Source organism: Manis pentadactyla, chromosome 4 (assembly GCF_030020395.1).
Source record: "Manis pentadactyla isolate mManPen7 chromosome 4, mManPen7.hap1, whole genome shotgun sequence".
Classification (NCBI taxonomy): Eukaryota; Metazoa; Chordata; class Mammalia; order Pholidota; family Manidae; genus Manis; species Manis pentadactyla.
The window spans coordinates 133,844,340-133,866,911 of NC_080022.1; the positions used below are offsets into that span (position 1 = coordinate 133,844,340).

A 22,572-nucleotide genomic window follows, 5' to 3' on the forward strand; every position below is an offset into this window, starting at 1 on the left:
CTGCTGAAGGCTTCATCCTCAAATACCCAGAAATTCTCAGTGTGAGTCAATCTGTGGTTCTTTGCAGCGGCTTGGGCTCAGCCCATTTCCAAAAACGTTGGTTGACCTTCATACAGAGGAGACAAGTTAGGAAGAGAGCAGAGAATGTGAGGTCTTGTCCTGAAGTCAGACAGACACGTGATGGGAAAGGCAACACTTAACAGCGTTCAGAATGTATCGTGGGAAAAAACTGGGCCTGTCACGAGTCCCTGTCTTCTAGATGATTCAAAAACAGGTTTTGAGCTCATACCAAATCCTGTGGGTGAGCAGTGACAGGTCTGGGGTGGGGTCGTGGTGTCATCCTGATGAGCAAGTGCCAGGAGGGGGCAGGGAACCAGGTGGGTCTGGGAGAAGCCCTCCCGGCTTGGCGAGCCCTGCTGATTCAGGGCAAACAGTGCTGGTCCGTCCTCACCCTTCTGTAGACTGGGGGTAACTAAGCTACGGGCATCTGTCTCCCTCCTCGCCATCTTCACTCCCTCAGAGGAGGAGAAGCACCTTATCAGGCTGGTGGGACTGTGGGTAGGGATCAGCTCAGTCCCTCCCGGTTACTCCTTCCTCCGACCCAAATGGGAGCAGGCTGGCATTCTTCCTCATCCGTGTCCCTGCAGGTGGAACGCTGGCAGACTGACACATATTCAATTCTGAGAGAAGACATACTGGGGAGCCTGTCTGAATCCCTACATCTCTTTCTTTAGGACGCCCAAATTCGCCATCCCCACAATGCAGAAGGCCCACAGCGGGGGAGCTGGGGTACTTCATTCCGAGGAACATATTGGATTCATATCTAAGCCACATCCTTTTATCACCCTTACCAATAAACCTAACATGTTGATCTCTTTCTGCCTCATTCCTCATTCTACTTTTCAACTGGAGTCTAAACATGGGAGTGGAAAAGGAGAATCGGTATCTTCAGGCTCTGTTACACAAAACCCCTTAGGGCACAAAGAGGGGAGAAGTGTGCGTATAACTGAAGTTCACTCCTTACATGGGAACAGTCATGCAAGAGACACCGTGATCTTCTCTCCTGATCACAGCCCTGGCTCAAACAAGAAAGGCCATTATTTGATATTTATGGCAGGATGTGATCCTAAGCAACATACGGACATAATCTCTACCCTGAGGGAGCTCAGAGTCTGATAATGGGAGAGACATGCAGAGAGGCCACTGCAATGTGCCCAGGGTGTTTATGGGGACTTGAAGGAACTGCACCCAGCTGCTTCAGAGACCAGACTTTCTGCACAGGAAGAGTGGGAGTTGGCCAGGTGAAGGGCGAGTAGGGAGAGGAAAGGGCTGTAAAGGCAGAGGTTCAGCAGGAGCAAAGTGTAGGGTGTGTGCTGGACCGACAAGCAGAGGTTCAGTGGGCCGGCCACACGGTGAGAGGGCAGGGCTGTGACCACTCTGCAAGGTGTGGACTTTACCCTGTGGGCCACCCAAGGGTTTTAAACAGACAGGTATGGAAGCAGATGGATGAGAGAGCCACTGGCCTAGAGGCAGTTACAGCAGAGCAGAGGCTCTTGGGGTGTCCGGCTGAGGTGATAAGGGCCTGGACTTATGCAATGGTGGTAAATGTGGAGAGGAGGGAACAGGTCTGAGGAACCACCAGGATTTGGAACAAGAGGACTTGATGATGGACTGAATGTAAGGAGAAAGCAGGAAGCAGGAATGAAGGGTGATTCTCAGGTCACTAGCTTGGGATCCTGAATAGATAATGGTTGTCACCATCTAAACACAGGAGGCAGAAGAGGAAAGTTTTAAGCAAGAAGATTTGCATTGACAAACATTTAGCTTGCATGTCTATGAGACATTTAGGTAGGATGGGAAGGTCTTCATCTCAGAGAAAAATCTGGACTGGATCTAAATCCGAGAGACCTGGACCTAAAGGCGGTAGACAGAACCGAGGTCATCCAGGGATGGAACACCAGGGGAGCATGCCGTGGCAGAGCGCCGAAGCCGGACCACATGTGAGGGCCCCTGAGCGGGAGAACAACAAGGGAGCAAAGAAACTTCTAGGAGGTAAACAGAGTGGGGTAGAGCCATACAGTGCAGTACTGTTCAGCCGTAAAAGGGAAGGAGATTCTGACACATGCTACAGCATAGTTGAACCTTGAAGATCCTCTGCTAAATGAAATAAGAAAGATACAAACTGCAAATACCATCCCATTCCACTCTTATGAGATGCCGAGAGTATCATGTTCAGAAACAGAAAGTAGAGCAGTGTTGTCAGGGGCTGAGGCAGGGGGAAAGGAGAGTTAATGTTTAATGGGGACAGAGTGTTAGTTTGGGAAGATGAAAACATTCTGGAGATGGATGGTGGTGATGGTCGTACAACAATGTGAGTGGACTTAATGCCATCAAACTGTATACTTAAAAATGGTTAAGATGGTAAATTTTATGTTGTGCATATTTTTCCACAATTTTTAAAAAACAGAGACATTTCTAGAGCAAGGTGGTGCTAGGCTAGGGAGGCCCCAGGGCTGAATGTGGGCTCTGTGAAGGAGGCAAGGGATCAACGGTATCAGATTCTGGGGAGCGCTGTCCTCGTGAGGTGGGGGTGGAGGCAGGGGCCATTAACTGCCAGGGGACATGGGGAGGACAGAAGGTGTGACAGGGGACTGTGGCCACAGGCAGGACTATGTTCAGCATGATCAGCCTGCTGTGCAACCAGACTCTGTTCCTGTGCTTCTCAAACTAGCTAAGATGAAAGGCCCATTCACTGATTTCTTTCTAAACCATTATAGATACTTTTATAAAGTACAATAAAAATATAACTCATGAGGGGATGACAAAATACATGTTCAATTTTCAAAAAAACTATATGTTATATAAAATTGTTATATATTCACTGTATTTTTTTATTAAGGTATCATTGCTACACAATCTTCTGAAGGTCTCACATGAGCAACATTGTGGTTACTACATTCACCCCTATTATCAAGTGACCCCATTACAGTCACTGTCCATCAGTGTAGTAAGTTGCTACAGTCACTACTTGTCTTCTCTGTGCTATGCTGCCTTCCCTGTACCCCTCCTACATTATGTGTATTCACCATATGTTTAATTTTTCTCTCATATTGCTTTAACATATTTAAATGCTTCCTCTCAAGTTCTTGTTATAGACTGGTGAGAGTAAGTTTATAGGCTGGCACCAGCCTATGGAACTCAATTTGGTTTTTTTCTTTTATTTTTACTTATTTATTTATTTTTCATTAAACTATGATTGATATACAATCCTATGATGGTTTCACATAAACACAATGGTTTCAACATTCATGCATATTATCAAGTCCTCACCTACCCCATTGCAGTCCCTGTCCGTCAGCGTAGTAAGACGCTGTAGAGTTATTACTTCTCCTCTCTGTGCTGCGCTGCCTTCCCCGTGACCTACTTTTGTTGTGTTGCGAATCACAGTGCCCCTGAATCCCCTTCACCCTCCCCATCCCTCCCCTTTGGTAACCGCTGGTCCCTTCTCAGTGTCTGTGAGTCTGCTGCTGCTTGTTTCTTCAGGTTTGCTTTCTTTGTGTACTCTGGGGCACGCACTCTGAGTAGCATGGTTCTCTCTTCCAAGACAGAGGGCCATGAGGGGCCCCTTCGCGCTCTAAGCAGGCCCTTCTCGGAGCCTCCCCACCACCGTGTCCCCCTTCTCCTGTCAGGCCCAAGCAGGTCCTGGCCAACACTTTTCTGCCTCCCTAATTCTGTAAAGCAGCTGCTCATCAGGGAGGGTGCAGGTGGGGCACAGGGTGTAGAACCTTCTTCCCTGCTTCCTACTCTGGTTGCTGGTCTCCTTGTCACAGGAGGGGCCCGTCTCTACCATGATTCTGACACCATTCCAGTGTGTGCTTTTTCCCCACCATCAAGCTATTAACTCAGTCTGGCACTATCTCCAGGAAGACAGCGTCAGATCCCACGGGCCTGCCCCTGCCTCCCCACTTTGAAGCCAGTCCTTAGGTAGGTTGTCTTCTGGGCTTCCGACCAACCAGCTATAGATCAAAGGTTCCAATAACCATCCTTGGGTTTGATTAATTTGCTACAAGGGCTCACAGAACTCAGATGAACATTTTACCTACTAGATCGCCAGTTTATCACAAAAGGGCATAACTCAGGAACAGCTGGGTCTCTCAGATTTATTATCAAAGGGCATAAGACAGAAACAGCCAGATGGAAAAGACATAAATCAGGAACAGCCCCAGGGCATGCGTGGGAGACGGTGCAGCCCACCATGCCCACCACCCTCCCAGCACCTCCATGTGTTCACCAACCCGGAAGCTCTCCAAATCCTGAGCCAAAAGGCTTCTTATGGAGGCTTCATTCCCTAGGCATGATTGATTAAATCACTGGCCACAGGTGATCAGGCCCACTCTCCAGTCCCTCTCCCTTCCTCCAAGGTCTGAAAGTTCCAAACCAGGAGCCACAAAGTTGGTCCCCCTGGGAACCAGCCCCCATGCTTAGGTACTTCCCCAAAGTCACCTCATTAACATAAACTCAGGTGCGTTTGAAACAGGCTTCTTACGAATAACCGGACAGCTTTAATTGCTGTTATCACTACGGAAATTCCAAGGGGTTTATGAGCTCTGTGCCAGAATACCAAATATGTATTCCTTATCATAAACCACAATATCACACCTACATCATAGATTCAGTCAACTTTGGTTAACCAAGCCAAGAAATCAGAAATGTTTATTGAGAACTTTGTGTCTGTGGGAAAATGAGCAGAAGAGCCGGACAGGGAAACTGCCTCTCAGACGCTGAGCTGGTCCTGTGGATTGCTTCCCAAGACCAGGTGCAGTGGAAGGCCTTGCAGGTGGGCACCTGGAGAATCAGGAAGCCAGACCCACAGACACATGGCCACACTGGCTTTATCCCCTGGCCATAGCCCACCATCTAGAGTTTGGAGCCAGTGGTGGAGGGGTAGAAGGCTCCCCTACCCTACAGGGGACATACAGGCTGAATTCAGTAGCATGACTTAACTGAATGGGTTTTTCAGTCAGACCAATCTGGGTTCAAATTTGGGCTTGGCTATAACTAGCTGTGCAAGTGTGAGCGAGTTAACTTATTTCTCGGAACAGCGGTGTTCCCTCACCTCTGAGGTGGCCGTGTCACTGTCCGCTCTAGACATAAGGATTGAAAGCACAGGAAGTGTACAAACCTGGCATAGTGGCTGCTACCAGGGAGTCAGGAGACCAAGAGTAGCTGAGATTGCAACCAATTTGACTGACACATATGGACACTTATCTAGTCGAATGAGATCGCACTCATTCTCTTACCAAATCTGGAACATGCCCTTACCTGTCCACTGCCCAGTGACAGAGGGGCTGGCTGTCCTGTGGGGATAAGTAGCTGCAGGCCAGAGAAAGCCCCACAACCCGGATGGCGCACAGAGATCCTGGGTTCTGCCAAGACAGAGACGGAGGAGGTGGGTCATCAGGCCTGTTTAAATTAGACTCCTACAGGCAAATAAATTACTCAAAATTGTAATTCTTTTTGTCTAGAGTCTATTTTGAATATTCTCTTAATAATTAGTATTCAAAACCTAGAGCTATAAAGGCTTCATTTTCTTAAGAGACACACTGTACCTTCCAACATAGTGACCTAACACTGCTGAACACATTAAATTTTCCAAAATGATGATCATGCTGTTTTTCAGTCACACACGTGTAACTGGAGCAGGTGCTGGCATAGTCAATGGAAAGATCAGTCAACTATGTTAATTATTAATAGGTAACTTAACTTATTTTAAGATGATTTATCATCATCACCAAATTGCCAAAAGAAGGCAATTATCTAAAAGCAAGTTAGTGTATATTTTACATACCAAATGCTTAATAAGTGTTTATACATTATAAAATAGGCCATATAAGAAATTCCACCTATGCTTTCATTCTAAGATGTACACTTATTTTAATACTCTAACATTTCTGAAATTGAAGTGTTTTAAATAGCATTATTCACAATAGTCAAAAGGTAGACACAACCCAAATGTCCATCAATAGATGAATGGATAAACAAAATGTGGGCTATACACCCAAGGGAATGCTATTCAACCTTGAAAAGGAAGCAAATTCTGACACATGCTCCAATATAGTATGGATCTGGAAAATATTTGGCTTAGTGAAAAAAAAAAACAAGACACAGAGGACAAATATTGCATGAATCATCCACTTACGTGAGATACCTAGAGTAGGCACATCCACGGGGACAGAAAAGCCGGATGGAGGTTAACAGGAGCTAAGGGCTGGGGGATGGGGAGCTTGTTTAATGGGTGTAGAGATTTTGTAGGGATGATGAAGATTCGGATACAGAAAATGCTGATGGTTAATGCAACACTGTTGAATACAGTTAATGTGCACTTGTGAATGATCAAATAAATATGTATATTTTACCACAGTTAAAAAAAAAATCCATGGCATCTTCAAGTGAACAAAACACAGTTCTTAAAATTGCCACTGATGACCTTAGCTACAACAGGGAGAAAAATAAGAATTTCTTCCAAACTCTGACAAAGATAAATGGCAGACATCTCTACTTAAAAGACACTGATGAAATACAGGTTGAAATTCACCAATGCAGACAGGGGAGGGGTGGGAGCATCATAATTCCAGGAAAGAGGGATTGTACATGGAAAAAAGCATGACTCCAACACACTCAGTGGGCTGTGGGTGAGCTCCTGCGGGTGTCACAGCTCACGCATGCAGGGAGCAATGGGACTCGAGCCCAGTGCAGTGAACTGGAACCCGGTTGCAAAAAGCCAAATGTGAAGTGCAGAGAGTGTATGTGCCAAACTGGACCATAACCACCCTCTGGTTGACCTGCAGCTTCAACAGCAACAAAATCAATGGCTAGAAGCAAGCTGACTTCAGGCTCTTTGATTCAGGGCTGGTCACAGAAGGGTGTGTTTCCTAAGGAAATTGTTACTTCAATACGGAGCTGAAACTCTCTCCTGGCACCCCTAATTGCTTGCTGTGTGATGGCAACATAATCAAGTCACCTCTCCCACAGAGGCAGCTTACTCTGCCTGTACACAAAGAAAATTTACAGAGTGACCATAAAAAATGTCTTGGCAATGATAAATCTCTTTTTTCACAATTTACATGAATTCATTCTGACCAGAAAATCAGTTATTTCTGTGAGAGATTTTCCTCTATTCTTGGCTAGGGAAATTCAGTGAATATTCATTCAATATATGTTCACTATTTGTTAATCTCTTCAGCTCAGTGTTGAGAACTGTGAATGGATTCTTTTCAAATTTTTACCATATTGAGCCAATATTTAATGCAGTACTAAGAGCATGATGGGTCAAATGGATGGGCCAGCCTGGGCACCTCACAGCCATTTAGAACCACTACTCCAACAGAAAATCAAGTCAGCCTAGTCATTTACCAATGAATCTGTGGAAAAGCATCCACAGCTGAGTTGCAGGATGTCTGTATTAGAATTCTGCCTGCCCCACCGATTGCTTTGAACAATTTCTAAAATCAAAATGACTACAGAGGTGCAGAGGCCCAAGTACATGTGTGACCCAGTGGAGAGCAAGGACAGTTGAGTACAATGTTCACATGAATGTGGTTTTATTCACTTTCAAGAATCAGGAGCACAGGTTTGGAGAAAAGCTAAAACTATTATAAAATATTCTGACCTACTGAGAGAGAACTTAGGGTTTCTAATTTGGGAGCTGTAGTAGATCTGCTGGGCAGTACACAGAGCAAAATCTTTTAGAGATAAAGCTTGGAAATGAAGGTAGAGAAGGTCTTTAACAAAGTGATACTTGGTATAAATCCTGAATCAAACGAATGGTTTTCCCTGAGCAGGAAGAAACATGAATTATCAAGAATCGCCTCTGAAGTAAGTTGGGTACATCCCCCGAATGAGAAGTTCTCACCAAGAATAGGTGGGGGGAAATAAATGCCAAGGCTACTGCACCATCCCCCAAATTTCAACATCTTCTGGGCCAGGCAGCCACCAGAATAGTTCTGAAACTCTATGGGCCAAAGGAATGGTTTTAGAATATGTAGTTTTCATTTGGAAACTACCAATCTGAGAATAAATAAATGAGCAAGGCTAAAAAGGTATTTTCTTTTGAGACTCTAATCTCAGTTTTTAAAACTGGACAAAATTATGTTTAGTATCTAGATTTTCATGTTTAGACATAAACATCGATTCTAATTTTCCATGGAAGTTACATCTGAAGTCCCTTGAAATTTTTGATCCACATACATAAATTTCAATTTATTGCAATAAGCTCTCCTCTGGGAAGAACTACACTGAACTGTTAAGTACACAAAATTAAGAAGAATAATGTAAATCCCACTCTTTATTCCAATGGTGTTTGGGAAGATTTAACAAGGAGAAAGCTCTGTCTGTGAAAGGTATTTTGTAACACCGCAGAGGGAGAGAGGACAGGCCATAAAATGGTTTCTGCCTCGCAGATAAATCAAAGTTGTTTTATACAATATAAACCCTCATTGACAGCAAGTTCTCATCTCCCCTGAGCCACTTCTACATTCCTCCCCCGTCCCTACCCCTCAACACACACACATACACACACACACGTACGCGTGCACACTGACCTGTACTGGGGCCTCACTCTTCGTGAGATAGCGGACCTTGCTGAGAATGCACTGCTGGAGCTGAGCCCAGGAAATGGCTCTGTCTTCCTTTATTAGGAAAGGTGGCCCAAACCTGAAATATCCAAGGACATCAGGTTATTTCACCAAAGGGAAGAGCAACAAACCCCAACAGTCATGAGACCACGAGCCTCTTCATGGGCTTCTCTCCATCAGATGAGTTTGGCACAAAGCACAGCACAAAACTGCCCATCAGAGAACCTCACTGCAAATGGAGACACTGCACTGTAAAGAGATGGCTCCAAATGATCGGCCATCCGAGAAACATTCTTCCCTGGTGTTCTCCCCATCGTTGAGAGAAGGGTAAGAGAATATTGCAGGCAGAGATAAACCCAGAGGAAACCCCATGCAGCTGACACGCTGATGGTTTTATGTGTCAGGAATATTCTCATAACTGGGAATGCTTCCCATTTCCCAACCCAGGCAACACACAGCAGGGAGATTGTACAGCTGAGAACCCAGATGTGGCTGTGGCTGTCAGTTCCAGCTTGGACATGGGTACCACTGGACAGATCACTGACCACCCGTTGTTCCATGGCCACACCACACAAGGTTGTGGCAAGATTCAGCGTGACAAGAATGTGAAACTGTTGAGGAAACTGCTGAGGCACAAATCTGAGGTGGCGTGTCTAGGCGGGCAATGGCATTACATGCTGTCCACGGTTGTAATGGACAGATCAGTTTATTTACCTTACCTTCTATTGTTGGGCATTCAGGTTGCTTCCAATTCTTTATTTAAACAATGCCTGCATGTCGCAGGAACTACATACATTCTTGTATACACACCTACACCTCTGGGTGCATGTGAGTAACTGTTTCTTTGGGATAAAGTTCCAGAAGTGGAAATGAAAGACCAAAGCTATTTATTTCCAACCTGCTGCCAGAAAATCCCCACCAATTTACCAGTGAGGCATGTACCCCATTCCTTGACCCTTGCCCAGAATGAGTATTATCAATTTTTAAAGTTCTTTGCCAATCTAAAAGGTTAACAATAGCATCTTGTGACTGAATTTCTTCTACTGCTAATGAAGCTGAATAGTTAAACCTAGGCTTGAATTTTTTCTATGACCTAATGCTAACTTCTGTGCCTCATTTCACTAGAGATTTCTCTCACTAATTTGAGAGCCAGGCTTTTTTATACGATGTATAAACATCCTTCACTTGTCACCTGATGTAACTATTTTTCCTCATTTGCACTTTGCCTTTCAAATTTGCTTTTAGTTTAAAATTTTAAATGTATTTAAAACCTTATCTTTTTCCTTTACAGCTTCCTGCCTTAGGTGTTCAAACAGACCCCCTGACCCAAAGACAAAATATTCCTCTACATTATCTTCAAGTTATTTTATGGGCCTTTTGCATAATCACCTCTCTAATCAAATCTGGGACTTATACATGTGAATTTATGGCAGGAGTAAAAAGATAGATTAATGTAGGGGCCGGCCTACGGCCGAGGCTGAGTCCCACTATGGCTGAACACCGCCCTTCCACTCTAGTTGACCAATGCCCTAAGGTGGCGCACGCTTCCTGGGCGCCACCCTGCCTGGTTAGGTGGCATTAGCATAAGGAAGTTGCTCCTATAGGCTTGCATGATCTTGATCACCATAGGCCAGCTTCCTTTATATAAGGCATAAGCAGGAAAGAGAAGCACTCACTCACTCTCTCACTCTCTCTCTCTCTCTCTCTCTCTCTCTCTCTCTCTCTCACTCACTCACTCACTCACTCTCTTTCCCACTCTCTCAATCTCTGTCTCCCTCTCTCCCCTCATTCTTCTTCTCATTCGCTCCCCCCGGCTGTTGCTTCTTCTCACTCACCTTCTCCCGGCCTTCCGAGCAACAATAAACAACTGAAGTGAACCAGGTCTGTGTACGTATCGCTGTCGTCACCGCAACAAGGGGCGAACGCGGTATCTGGTGCCGAAACCCGGGAGTTTTTCTCCAACCACCCAGAGGAGAAACTAGTGGACGCAGACGCCATAGAGCTTCTTACCCTGAAGCAGTACCTGTGGACCCCGTTCGGAAGGATTGCTCGGGAAGGCGCCTCAGAAGAGAAGGGTGAGTGGACCAACGAGCAAAGCAAATGTAGGAGTAGGAAAGGAGATAGCAAGCGGCTGTGGTGGGGATTTCTGTTTTGTCTGTCCGTCATAGTGTTCTTTGTTGTACTGTTTTGTTTTGTCAAAAATGTTATGAAAAGTTAGGGCGCCAGTGAAAGTTCGCGGGATAGCGACGAAGCCAGGAAAGTTCGCGGGAAAGCGACGAAGCCAGGAAAGTTCGCGGGAAAGCGACGAAGCAAGGAAAGTTCGCGGTATAGCGACGAATGCAGGTTAGCGATAAGAGTTCCCTTTACCCATAAACTTAGAAGTAGCCTTTTATCCTTTAATCGCTAACATGGGATCTGAAGAGTCTCGAATTAGAGTAGAAGAGCCTTTGAGAGCACTCCTGAGGGCCAACGGAACCTCATTAAAAACAAAAACCGCAAGGGCTTTCCTCCACACGGTGGAGAAGCATGCTCCGTGGTTCCTAGATGCAGGAAGAATCACTACCCCCGTGTGGGAAAAGTTAGGCGAGGATCTGCGCAGCGCAGATCGCAGGGAGCCGCTCCCGGCTGGGACGCTCCCCATATGGGGGCTGGTTAAGAGCTGCCTAAAGGAGAATAAACCTAGTTGTAGAGAAGCCATAAGGGAGGGAGAGGAGATTCTTGAGGAAGTGAAAGAGGAAAGAGCCTCTGCGAGAGCATCTGAAAGTGGATCTACACAGGGGGGGTCCTCTGATGAGGAAGAGGACCAAGAATTATCAGGAGAAGAGTTAGAGGCTAGGGCTGCTCAGAGAGGACATCGGCCCACATTGTGCTCCTCACTGAGCCGACTGAGAATAAGCAGAGAGGAAGGAGAGACTAGCTCAGCCCCTCTTCCCAATAAGAGCAGTAAGGTAGAAGAGATTGTGCCAACCGCCCCAGATTATCCATTTTGCTCTCCAACCTATAGAGCAGAGCCACCCCTTTACCAGAGTTACTCATATTGTGGTGGCCAGGGGTGCCAAGAACAATTGGGCAAGGATAGATGGAGGGAATGGCTAACCATGGAGGGGAATGCAGTCTTCCCAGTAATAGAAGATCCAAACACCCAGCAAAGATACCATCAAGCCCTAGATTTTAAGCTTGTTAAAAGCCTAAAGGAAGCTGCCATCACCTATGGAGTGCAAGCAGCGTTCACTGTGGCCATAGTGCAGTCATTAGCCACTCAGAATCTAACACCAGATGATTGGGCTAATGTAGCCAGAACATGCCTTACTGGAGGTCAGTACCTGCTATTCAAAACTGCGTGGGCAGAGCTTTCTCAAGACACTGCCCGGCGCAACGCTGCCGCAGGGAACAATCAGTGGAACCTAGAGATGCTAATGGGCACAGGACCTTACCTAGGACAGCATAATCAGATAAATTACCCTCCTGCTGTGTATATGCAAATAGCTACAGCAGCTGTCAAGGCCTGGAAAACACTCCAGGGCATTGGTGATTTACAGGGTCAATTATCTAAAGTACTCCAAGGACCAAATGAGCCTTATGCAGACTTCTTGGTAAAGTTAATGCAAACTGCAGGCCGTATATTTGGAGATGTTGACACAGCAATGCCCCTAGTAAAACAGTTGGCCTATGAGCAAGCAAATAAATGGTGTAAAGAGGCTATCAGGCCTTGGAAAAATAAAGATTTAAATGTGTACCTCAAAGTTTGCAGGGACATCAATGACACATTAGTGCAAGAGCAAATTGCCGCAGGGCATCTTCAAAGTTCTACTTCCCCATTTAATACACCCATATTTGTCATAAGAAAGAAGTCAGGAAAATGGAGATTGCTGCATGATTTAAGAGCTGTAAATAATCAGATGATTCTCATGGGATCAGTGCAATTAGGTTTACCATTGCCTATGGCCCTGCCAAAAGGTTGGAAATCAATTGTAATAGATATCAAAGATTGTTTCTTTTCCATCCCTCTTCATTCTGAGGACTGTAAAAAGTTTGCCTTCACTGTACCAGCCATCAACCACGATTGCCCAGATGAGCGGTATGAGTGGAAAGTGTTGCCACAAGGCATGGCAAATAGCCCTACTATGTGCCAGTTGTATGTGCATGAGGCCCTGGCAGAAGTTAGAAAAAAGTTCCCTGATGTAATTATCTATCATTATATGGATGATATTCTCTTATGTCATGAAAAGAATAGTAAAGTAGAAGAAGCCCTCTGCTTCTTGCAAGCACACTTTAAGATATGGGGCCTGGAACTAGCACCAGAGAAAATACAGGCAACTTGCACCAAACAGTATTTAGGAATTAAATTGGAAGATACTATTGCTAGGCCATTAAAAATGACCATAACAACAGATCAATTAAAAACCCTTAATGATTTTCAAAAACTACTTGGAGATATAAATTGGGTAAGGCCATTCCTAAAGCTTACAGATGAAGAGCTCAGTCCATTATATGAGACACTGAAGGGCGATTCTGATTTATCATCTCCGCGCTCTCTCAGTGAGCAAGCCAAGGATGCCTTGAGCCTAGTCCAATCCCGCTTGCAGCTTGCCCAGGTAGATAGAATAGACTATGGCAAATTGCTATTCCTTATAGTGATACCCAGTAATAATAGCCCAACAGGGGTACTTTGGCAGGAAGGGCCAATTCTCTGGGTATATCTGGCCCACTCTCCAGGAAAAACATTAAGATGGTATCCTCAGAGTATAGCTGATTTGATCATCAAGGGAATCAGGACAGCTATAAAAACATTTGGGATTCCCCCAAACATGATAATAACGCCTTATACTGCTGAGCAGATTGAATGTCTTACTGCATGCTGTGATGCATGGGCTGTTGCTTACACCATCACCAATGCTTCCTTTGACAACCACTACCCAAAACATCCTTGGCTACAGTTCTGCCTCTCTAATCCCGTCATCTTTCCTAAAAACACAAGATGTAATCCCATACCCAAAGCCAAGGTGGTGTTCACTGATGGGTCAAAGAATGGCATTGGGACTGTGGTCACTGGTGACCAATCTTGGACATTCAGTTTTCCAACCACTTCAGCCCAACAAACAGAGCTGTTGGCTGTAGCACAAGCCTTTACGCTTTTCTCACAGGAACCTTTTAACCTTTTAGCAGATAGTCAGTATGTAGTGACTGCTGTGTCCATCTTAGAGAATGTAAGTTATATTAGCCAGTCTTCCCCCGTTGCCAACATTTTTAGAAAGCTACAACAACTAATATGGACTCGATCAGAACCTTTCTTTATTGGACATGTAAGAGCCCACACTTCCCTCCCAGGACCCATTGCTGAGAGAAACAGACGTGCCGATGCCCTGACCCGTGAGTTTAACATCTTAGCTCTATTTGACCCTGTAGAACAAGCTGCTCAATTTCACAAACAATTCCATGTCAATGCACATACCCTTCGCCTAAAATATAATATTACTAGAGACCAAGCAAGAGCCATAGTAGTCAGTTGCAAATGGTGTGTCACACTCCTACCCTCCATCTCAGAAGGAGTTAATCCAAAGGGGCTACTCCCCAATCACATTTGGCAAATGGATGTTACCCATATTCCAGAATTCGGTAAGATGAAATATGTCCATGTGTCTGTAGACACCTGCTCAGGCATCATTTTTGCCTCTTGCCATACAGGAGAAAAATCTAGAGATGTCATATCTCACTGCCTCCAGGCATTTTCGGCCTGGGGAAAGCCCAAACATTTAAAAACTGACAATGGGCCAGCATATACATCCCAATCGCTCCTCAGCTTTTTAAAAACAATGGATATCACCCACACCACGGGCATTCCCTATAACCCTCAAGGGCAAGGCGTGATAGAGCACGCCAACCTGACCCTTAAAAATGTTCTCTATAAACAAAAAGGGGGAATAGGGGCAGACTTCAGATCCCCCAGAGACAAACTTAACATCATATTGTTCATTTTAAATTTTTTGACATTGGACAAAGATGGCCACAGTGCAGCAGAGCGGCATAATCGCCGTTCCAGGCCTAAAGACATGCCCGCAGTTATGTGGAAGGATGTATTGGAAGGATCATGGAAAGGCCCGGATCCAGTGTTAATCTGGAGCCGAGGCTCTGTTTGTGTTTTCCCACAGGACCGAAACAATCCCATCTGGGTGCCTGAACGCCTGACACGGAGAGTGGCAAGACCAGAACCGGAAGTGCGAGATGCCGATGCCACTGATGCTCATCCTGCTACTGATTCTTCAGCAGGCGATAGCGGAACACAGAGAACTATGGGGTCTGGTGAAGGCTTGGCCTATTCCACTCCCGGTGACTGAAACTGCACATACCTTTCCTGCCTTTTTCTCTACCTATAGTACACTTAATCTCCCATATCTGCCTTTTGACAGCTCTATGTGTTACTGGCATTCCTTTCATAACCTCTCTAAAGCTGCCAATCTGTCGAGGAAATTAGGCAAGATGTTATCCACCAATTGGTCCAGTGAGTTTGATGTGCTCACCACTCAGCTATGGCTAGAAATATTGAATGTTAGTCCCCAAAAGTTAGAGGCGCTGTCTGTAGCTCAGTTTGCTGAAGCCATGCTAAATGCCACCAAAGCCTGGTCAGGCATGGGTGTTCTGTTCCATGCAATGGCAACATCGGAAAGTGCGGGCGATGGCTCTGGTGCAGGCCATGGCAGCTATAGAAGAAGGCATCTCCCCTAGGGTGTAGCACAATATGTTGGACCAGTAGTCAAAGACGGGTAAGATCAGGAGGTACGCATACCAACCTAAGACAGGGCGCAGACCTTAGCTGTCTGTTGCCTTATGACGGGTAAGGATGCTGCACCTCCCTGACAACCTAAGACAGGCATGGTCCCCGAGCCTCATTGTGCTAAAAAACAAAAAAGGGGGAGATGTAGGGGCCGGCCTACGGCCGAGGCTGAGTCCCACTATGGCTGAACACCGCCCTTCCACTCTAGTTGACCAATGCCCTAAGGTGGCGCACGCTTCCTGGGCGCCACCCTGCCTGGTTAGGTGGCATTAGCATAAGGAAGTTGCTCCTATAGGCTTGCATGATCTTGATCACCATAGGCCAGCTTCCTTTATATAAGGCATAAGCAGGAAAGAGAAGCACTCACTCACTCTCTCACTCTCTCTCTCTCTCTCTCTCTCTCTCTCTCTCTCACTCACTCACTCACTCTCTTTCCCACTCTCTCAATCTCTGTCTCCCTCTCTCCCCTCATTCTTCTTCTCATTCGCTCCCCCCGGCTGTTGCTTCTTCTCACTCACCTTCTCCCGGCCTTCCGAGCAACAATAAACAACTGAAGTGAACCAGGTCTGTGTACGTATCGCTGTCGTCACCGCAACAAGGGGCGAACGCGGTAGATTAAATAAAATAAAAAGAAACAAACCATTAGCCCAGCTTGACATACTGAACAATTTGCTCACTTTCTAGTAATGTGAAATATACTGTCTTTATCATATAATAAATACTTAAATATACTTTGGTCTAGTCTGTTCATTGATTTAAGTGACTATTCTTCTGCCTCTGTAACAGTATTTCAAAACTTAAAGCTTTATTGTTTTAATACAGCCATCCTTCCTTCCTCCTTTCCCCAGTATTTTCTCACTATTCTTATGAGTTTATTACCCTAGACTCATTTCATAAACATTCTATCAACCCAAAATTTTTTATTGGCGTTATATCTTTTAAACATTTTAAATGGATTCTACAAGGAAACTACCTGCTTTTGTGCATTTGTTATGTAAACACTTCTCCAACTTTTTGATTAGTTCTAATCACTTTCCAGTTCTCCCTGGCCCTTACAGCAGATGACAGTACCATGTGTCATTAGTGGTAATTACATCCCCTCTTTTGTGACAGCCAGTTTCCTTTGCTCGTCTTATTGCAACACTGCCTTGGACTTATGACACAGCACCAAATAGCAGAGAAAGCAATTAATAATTCTTCCTGAAATTAACAGAAAAGCCTCTGATGCTTAATTGTTAAGGGCAATGTTTGCCATCTGCTTAAGTCGGCTATTTCCAATCCTCCTGATCAGAAACTTCCTACTCCTAGTTGATTAGCCTTGATAATGGATATTTCATTTTATCAAATTATAATTGTTCTAGACAGAATTCCAAGTACATGTGTATAAATACCAGACATTATGTTAAAAAAAGATGAAGTTCAACATACCTGCTGGCCTGTTGCCCTGACCCCACTAAGTTACAGAAGAGGATCAGCACCGCATTCTCACTACGGACGGGCAGGCATGACTGCTGATCACCAAGGACTGCAAAGCGCGGGGACACTGCCAGGCCAGCTGGACATGCTGAAGACAGAGAATTGAGTTTGTATTCTTAAAGGAGCTGCTTTGCTGGGTCAGAACCCCAGCTTTTCCGGCCCCTCTTCTCTTTGAGCACTTCTCTGTTAACCACTGTTGGGAGACACTTAGAAATGGGTTAGGGGAAGAGATAGTAAGGTTTGTGGCACTTGTGCCATCTGGCATGGCATATGAAGATCACACACGTGGTGGTTTGCACCATTGTGTTCAGCCAGCAATTAAAAAATGTGGGCAGGGATTTTAACATGTTTGAAACCCAGTCTAAAAAATACTTCAAAATGAGTTTGGTTGCTTTTATGCCTTGATCAGGGAACTGCAGAGTAACTATGCTCTTAGAAAATCAGCATAAGTAGCACACAGGGAAGGTAAGAATCTTTACCCTTGAAGAAGAAGAATTAGACTATCCTCAATTTCCAATCACTTCTGAAAATTTGGCTTTTAAGGCACAGATGAATCACCTGTGATTGAATTTGAAATGAGGGCTTGTCTCGCTGAGTTACAATCAGGGCCAGTCAATGTCGCATCCCATGCCCAGAGTCTCCCTGTTGACTCAGGGCAACTGCAGACACCTAGTTCCCACAGCCGGCCACCTAGGCTGACTGACAGTCCAGGCTGGGACACAGGACTCATCTGGGCTATCTGGTGACACTGGCCAGAGCCCTCTATAGATATGGGCCTTCTTGACTGGCTTAATTGGGCCACAATGTACTCTGACCTGCAATGAAAGACTGTCAGGAACTGGCCATCTTGGCCATCCCTAAGTTTAGGAAAAGCAAGCACTGGGAAGTGGGACTGTTAACAGAAACCATTGAACTTCTTTGGCCACCTACTGCTCCAATTTGTAAAAATTTTACTTCAAGCATAGAGACCTTGAACACCAGAGTCCTGAAGACAAAGGTTACCCAAGCACCTGTTCTGAATAGTGATTCTCAAACTGTGATGCCAGGACCAGCATCACCTGGGAACCTGTTAGACATACAAATCCTCAGGCCCCACCCCAGACCTACTAATCAGAAATGCTGGGCCCAGAAATCTGCTTTCACAAGCTTTCCAGGTAACTCTGATACTCATTAAGGTTTTGAGAACCTCTGCTGCATTAGTTGAATAATTTCTAGTAATCAACCATCTGTACACCAAATATCTGAGAAAATAAGCCTGATGGGTCCAAGTATTAAAACTAAATGTCTTATGAGCAACCAGTGAGAACCCTCTCAAGCCTGTAACTCATTATAACAAAATGAAATTATGAAAAGCACCACAGTACCTGAGAGCATCTCCTGGCCAGATGGTGGAGGGGCTTGGAAGGCATACACATCATTGCCCTCTGCAACAGTATTAAGGTCTTCTTCATCAGAGAAAGACCGCTGGAGTCCACTGGGATACAGTTCAACCAAGATCACCTGGAATGAGAAGGATCATTTTCCCATTGACTTCTCAAAGGGAACTTAACAAGTAAGAAATGTAAGTGTCCGATAGTCTTAAATCTCTCTTTTGCCCTCTTTTACCTTACCAATCTAAGTGAGAAATAATACTTATCTTTAGTAACAAAACACAGTAGTTATAACAACTAGACTGACCACAGAGATCTCAACTGCAATAACAGAAGGCCAGCCTGCTGAGGGATGGGGTGGGGAGGGAAACTGAGAAGCTGAAGTTTAATACCAGCTAAACTATCATGTAAGAGGCTGAGGCTGAAATAAAGCCCTCTCCAGATTAAAAGTGAGAGTGTTTACTACTAATAGATCTCCACTGAAAAAACTTCTAAATAGTGTTATATCAACTCTTTTCACATTATGTCACATGTGGAACATATTTTTATGGAACACTGAGGCAAGCAGAGGAAGCTGGTCTTGTACTGGAGGAGAGGGGTGACTGCCTTTAGGGTCCTGGCTGCCCCAGACCCAACTCTGTCACCTCATGGGCTGAAGGCATCAACATCTCAGCATATATAACTCATTCAAGGCACACTAGATGGACCTCCTCTTTTATAAAAGACACATCTCAGGGTTAAAACGCAAACAAACTGAATCCAGAAAGAAAACCTGAGTTGTAAGAAGATACAATGAACCAAAGAAAATCGTAAACATTGGTAATTGTAAACATATTGACTATATAAATCTATAAGAAAAACAACTATTGCTACTACTACAACTGGGGAGACAGAGGAAGCAGAATAAAAATGCTGGACAACCATATCCACCTATAGTAACATCAAATCAAAAAGGTATATGGGAAGTGGATGCATACCAAGATCCTTGAGTTGTTTGGGAAGATTAACTAAGACTTATTGGCATTTTAATAACCCCTAAAAACATAGAGCTATGTATGTCCCAAACCAGAAGAGACAGAATAAAGAAAAATGGTTCTATCCAAAAGAAACAGTAAAGGAGAGAAAAAAGAAGCAAAGGAAAAGCAGAGTAAATAGGAAGGACAAAATAAGATGACATAAATAAATCCAAATATATCCATGATCACAGATAATAAATGTGGGACAAACCTACGAGTTAAAGTACCAAAATAGATTTTCAGATCCAATCAAAATGCTTACCTTACCTGCACTTAAGAATCCCAAGTGATCCCTGTCCCTGAACAAACTTACATCACACCTCTCGAATTCCTGGCAGTGAACTACCTCCCTCACACTTCCCCCTTTTGATCTTTCATGCCTGCTATGTCTTCCCAAGACTCTCACCACTTTCCTATTTTCTCTAGATCTTTCTCAATTGACTTCCACTGAAGGAACTTCTAAATAATAAAATAGCCAAAAAAAATGTTGTCATATCATGTCATAGAGCACTTTGAGGTTACAAAGTGGGATACACTTTTTTCCCCACCTGAGATCTTCATAAAAATGGTGATAGAGGTCAGAGGGATTGATTGGGTGGGCGCAGGAAGGGGCCCCCAGGGCGATGGAAAGAGCCGTAAGTTGGCTATGAATATGAAGTTTATAAAATCGTTCCCAGCACTTAGTGAGCACTACTGAGGGTTAGCTATTGTTGGGATTATTATGATCATAATCATCACCATCTTCTTGGATGACAAGTAATCATGGTGGTTACGTGGATGGATTCGCATGTCAAAATTCAGCAAACTATAACCTTAAGATATGTACACTTTATTGTATGGGTGTCATACCTTAATAAAAAGGTTAAAAATATTTTTTTAATTTGCAAAAGTCCCATGTGGTCATCAGGGAAGTATAAAATTTCCATTTTACAATCAAGAAATAGAAGACCAAGGGAGGGAGAAGGGGAATAAAGGGCATTACATTAGCACACATAACGTGGGAGAGGGGCATGGGGAAGGCAGAGAAGACAAGCAGTGACTCTGTAGCATCTTACTACGCTGACGGACAGTGACTGTTATGGGGTGTGTGGTAGGGACTTGAAAATGGGGGGAATCTACTAACTACAATGTTGCCCATGTGACTTTATATTAATGATACCAAAATAAAAGAAAAGAAAGAAATAGAGGACCAATTACTTACTTTGTCCAAAGTCAGAAAACTAGAAAGGGACTGAATCACTAACCAAACCCTATTCTAAGCCCTTCCCATCACTCCACAAAGTTCACCACCATCACCTCTACCCGTCCTTTCACGGGGATCCCTGTTAGGAGTGCTGCCCTTAGAGTCACAGTGAATCCAATCTCTTAAAAATAAAAAAAGAGCATAGCCATACAACTCTCCACCATATCTCTTCTCTCATGTTACACATCCTCAGTCACCCCAGTAGCTCCTCATATTTCAGGTAGTGTCCCTTCAGTATCCTGGTTTATATTCTCAGGAGTGAAAACATACACCTTAAAGACAAACCGTCTGCTTTCAAATCCTGGCTTAGCCACTTAACAGCTGTGTGACCTTGTGCAAGTCACCTAACCTCTTAGTGCCTCTTCTTTGTTTACTGGTAAAATGAGGGCGATTGTAATATCTATTTCACAAAATGGTTATGGATTAAACCAGCTTTGAATATTAAGTTCATAAAATGGTGCCCAGCATTTAGGAAGCATTACTGAAAGAAATACTATGATCATAACAATCATCACCTCCTTTAAAGACAAAGTGGTGTCCTTTTCTGGTTATTCTGTGTAAATGCAGGGAGAAGTCAAGGCCCAGCCATCACAGACACCGGGAACTACTAATCAAACAGAAACTCATGAGTCACACCGGAGTCACCTGGGAACCAGAAATTAGCCTAAACAGCCTAGACAGCTGGCCCAGATAGCATTCTGTCATCCAGTGACCGGGCCCCAGTGCAATTCCACCACACCTCATCCACAGGGAAGCCGCCTTCTTCTGCAACCATCCTCCTCAGGGCTGCCACTGTGCTGAGGATCGGCACGGCCAGGCCAACCCGCAGGAACCGCTGGCTCTTAGACAGGAAGACCAACGTGATGCTCAAGAATCTGGAAAATAGGAAGTTATCCACACACTGACACTGGGTCAAGTTCAGCACTTATGCTAATCTCTGCTTCTGGGATGGGTCACTGTACTTTAGGTACACTGTCACCAGGTGGCGGTGGAAAGCAAATCTCCAAGGGTCTCATGTGAGAGAACTTTCCCAGCAAGTTAAAGATAAAAGGTATTCGATTAAGAATCACAATACAGATCTATGATGTCAAGGTTCTGTTTGTTAAATTGATCATCTTAAGCAAAAATATAATTTGAGATTCGAACTGGAGAAGTAAAAGCAGTCAAGCTTCTTCTTCCAGTATGATTCAACACATCAATGATGCACTCCTGTCCTTACAGGAATTCTCCCCTGGTGACAGGACACAGCCTTCCAGCCCCCAACCTCTCTGGAACACTTCCTTAGTTCTACTTCCTACCACCCCCACCAGCACACCAGCGCTCACTCCTCCACCTCCTGTCTCTCCTGTTCTACACTGCAGTGACTGTCCAATTCATACAGCTAGGTGATACAGCTGGATTTAAACCCTGGGCAGTTCAGCCCCAGAGCTAGTGGTCCTAACCACTGTGCTGTGCTGCATCAGGTCAGGAACCATAGCTCACACCGAGCAGCAGACATCATCTGATGGTGTCACCCATGATAGGGTAAGCACATGTTATAGTTGTGGCACAGGTGATCCACAGCATAGGAATTCAAAGCAGAGAAAGGGATTAAACTGCCGGGAAAGGCATTATGAAGATGTCATGTCTTCAGCTGCATCCCAAAGATGGGAGATATTAAGAGGCAGAGGGCACGAGAAAGGGTATTTATGGAGGCAGGGAACACAAGGAAGCAATGCCACTGTCTCAGTGCCAGCGAAGGCACCCCACGTGGGAGTTCACCAACCTTCCATGACACCGACAATGGCCAGTTGCCTTAACAGTCACTGTGAAGACCTAGGCTTTTGGGATACCTGCGCTTTGTCTTTTACAAAGCCAAGTCCCACCACACCTCTGACCCAACCTGACCTCCTTTTCCTTTTTTCTCATCTCCCCTAACAATCTTTTTCCTTTTCCTTTGCTCTTTGAAGAAGCCTTTTCCCTACACCTTCACAGAGAGGAAAAAGGACTTGGAAATGAGGCAGGGAAAAGCAGGTGGCAACAGATTATCTCAGGCTTACTGCCAGTCTGGCCAAATGGTACT

At 44.7% G+C, this 22,572-nt stretch overlaps 1 protein-coding gene across 1 annotated transcript in view; it reads right to left on the reverse strand.

Annotated features, from left to right (window-relative positions):
• Positions 1 to 22,572, reverse strand: part of LOC118916536 (ubiquitin carboxyl-terminal hydrolase 43-like) — a 126,978-nt gene that overhangs the window by 67,515 nt on the left and 36,891 nt on the right. The window contains 5 exon segments of the mRNA XM_057499484.1: positions 5,323 to 5,426; positions 8,601 to 8,712; positions 16,834 to 16,969; positions 18,246 to 18,381; positions 21,250 to 21,385. Of these exon segments, the coding sequence (XP_057355467.1) occupies positions 5,323 to 5,426; positions 8,601 to 8,712; positions 16,834 to 16,969; positions 18,246 to 18,381; positions 21,250 to 21,385 (624 nt within the window).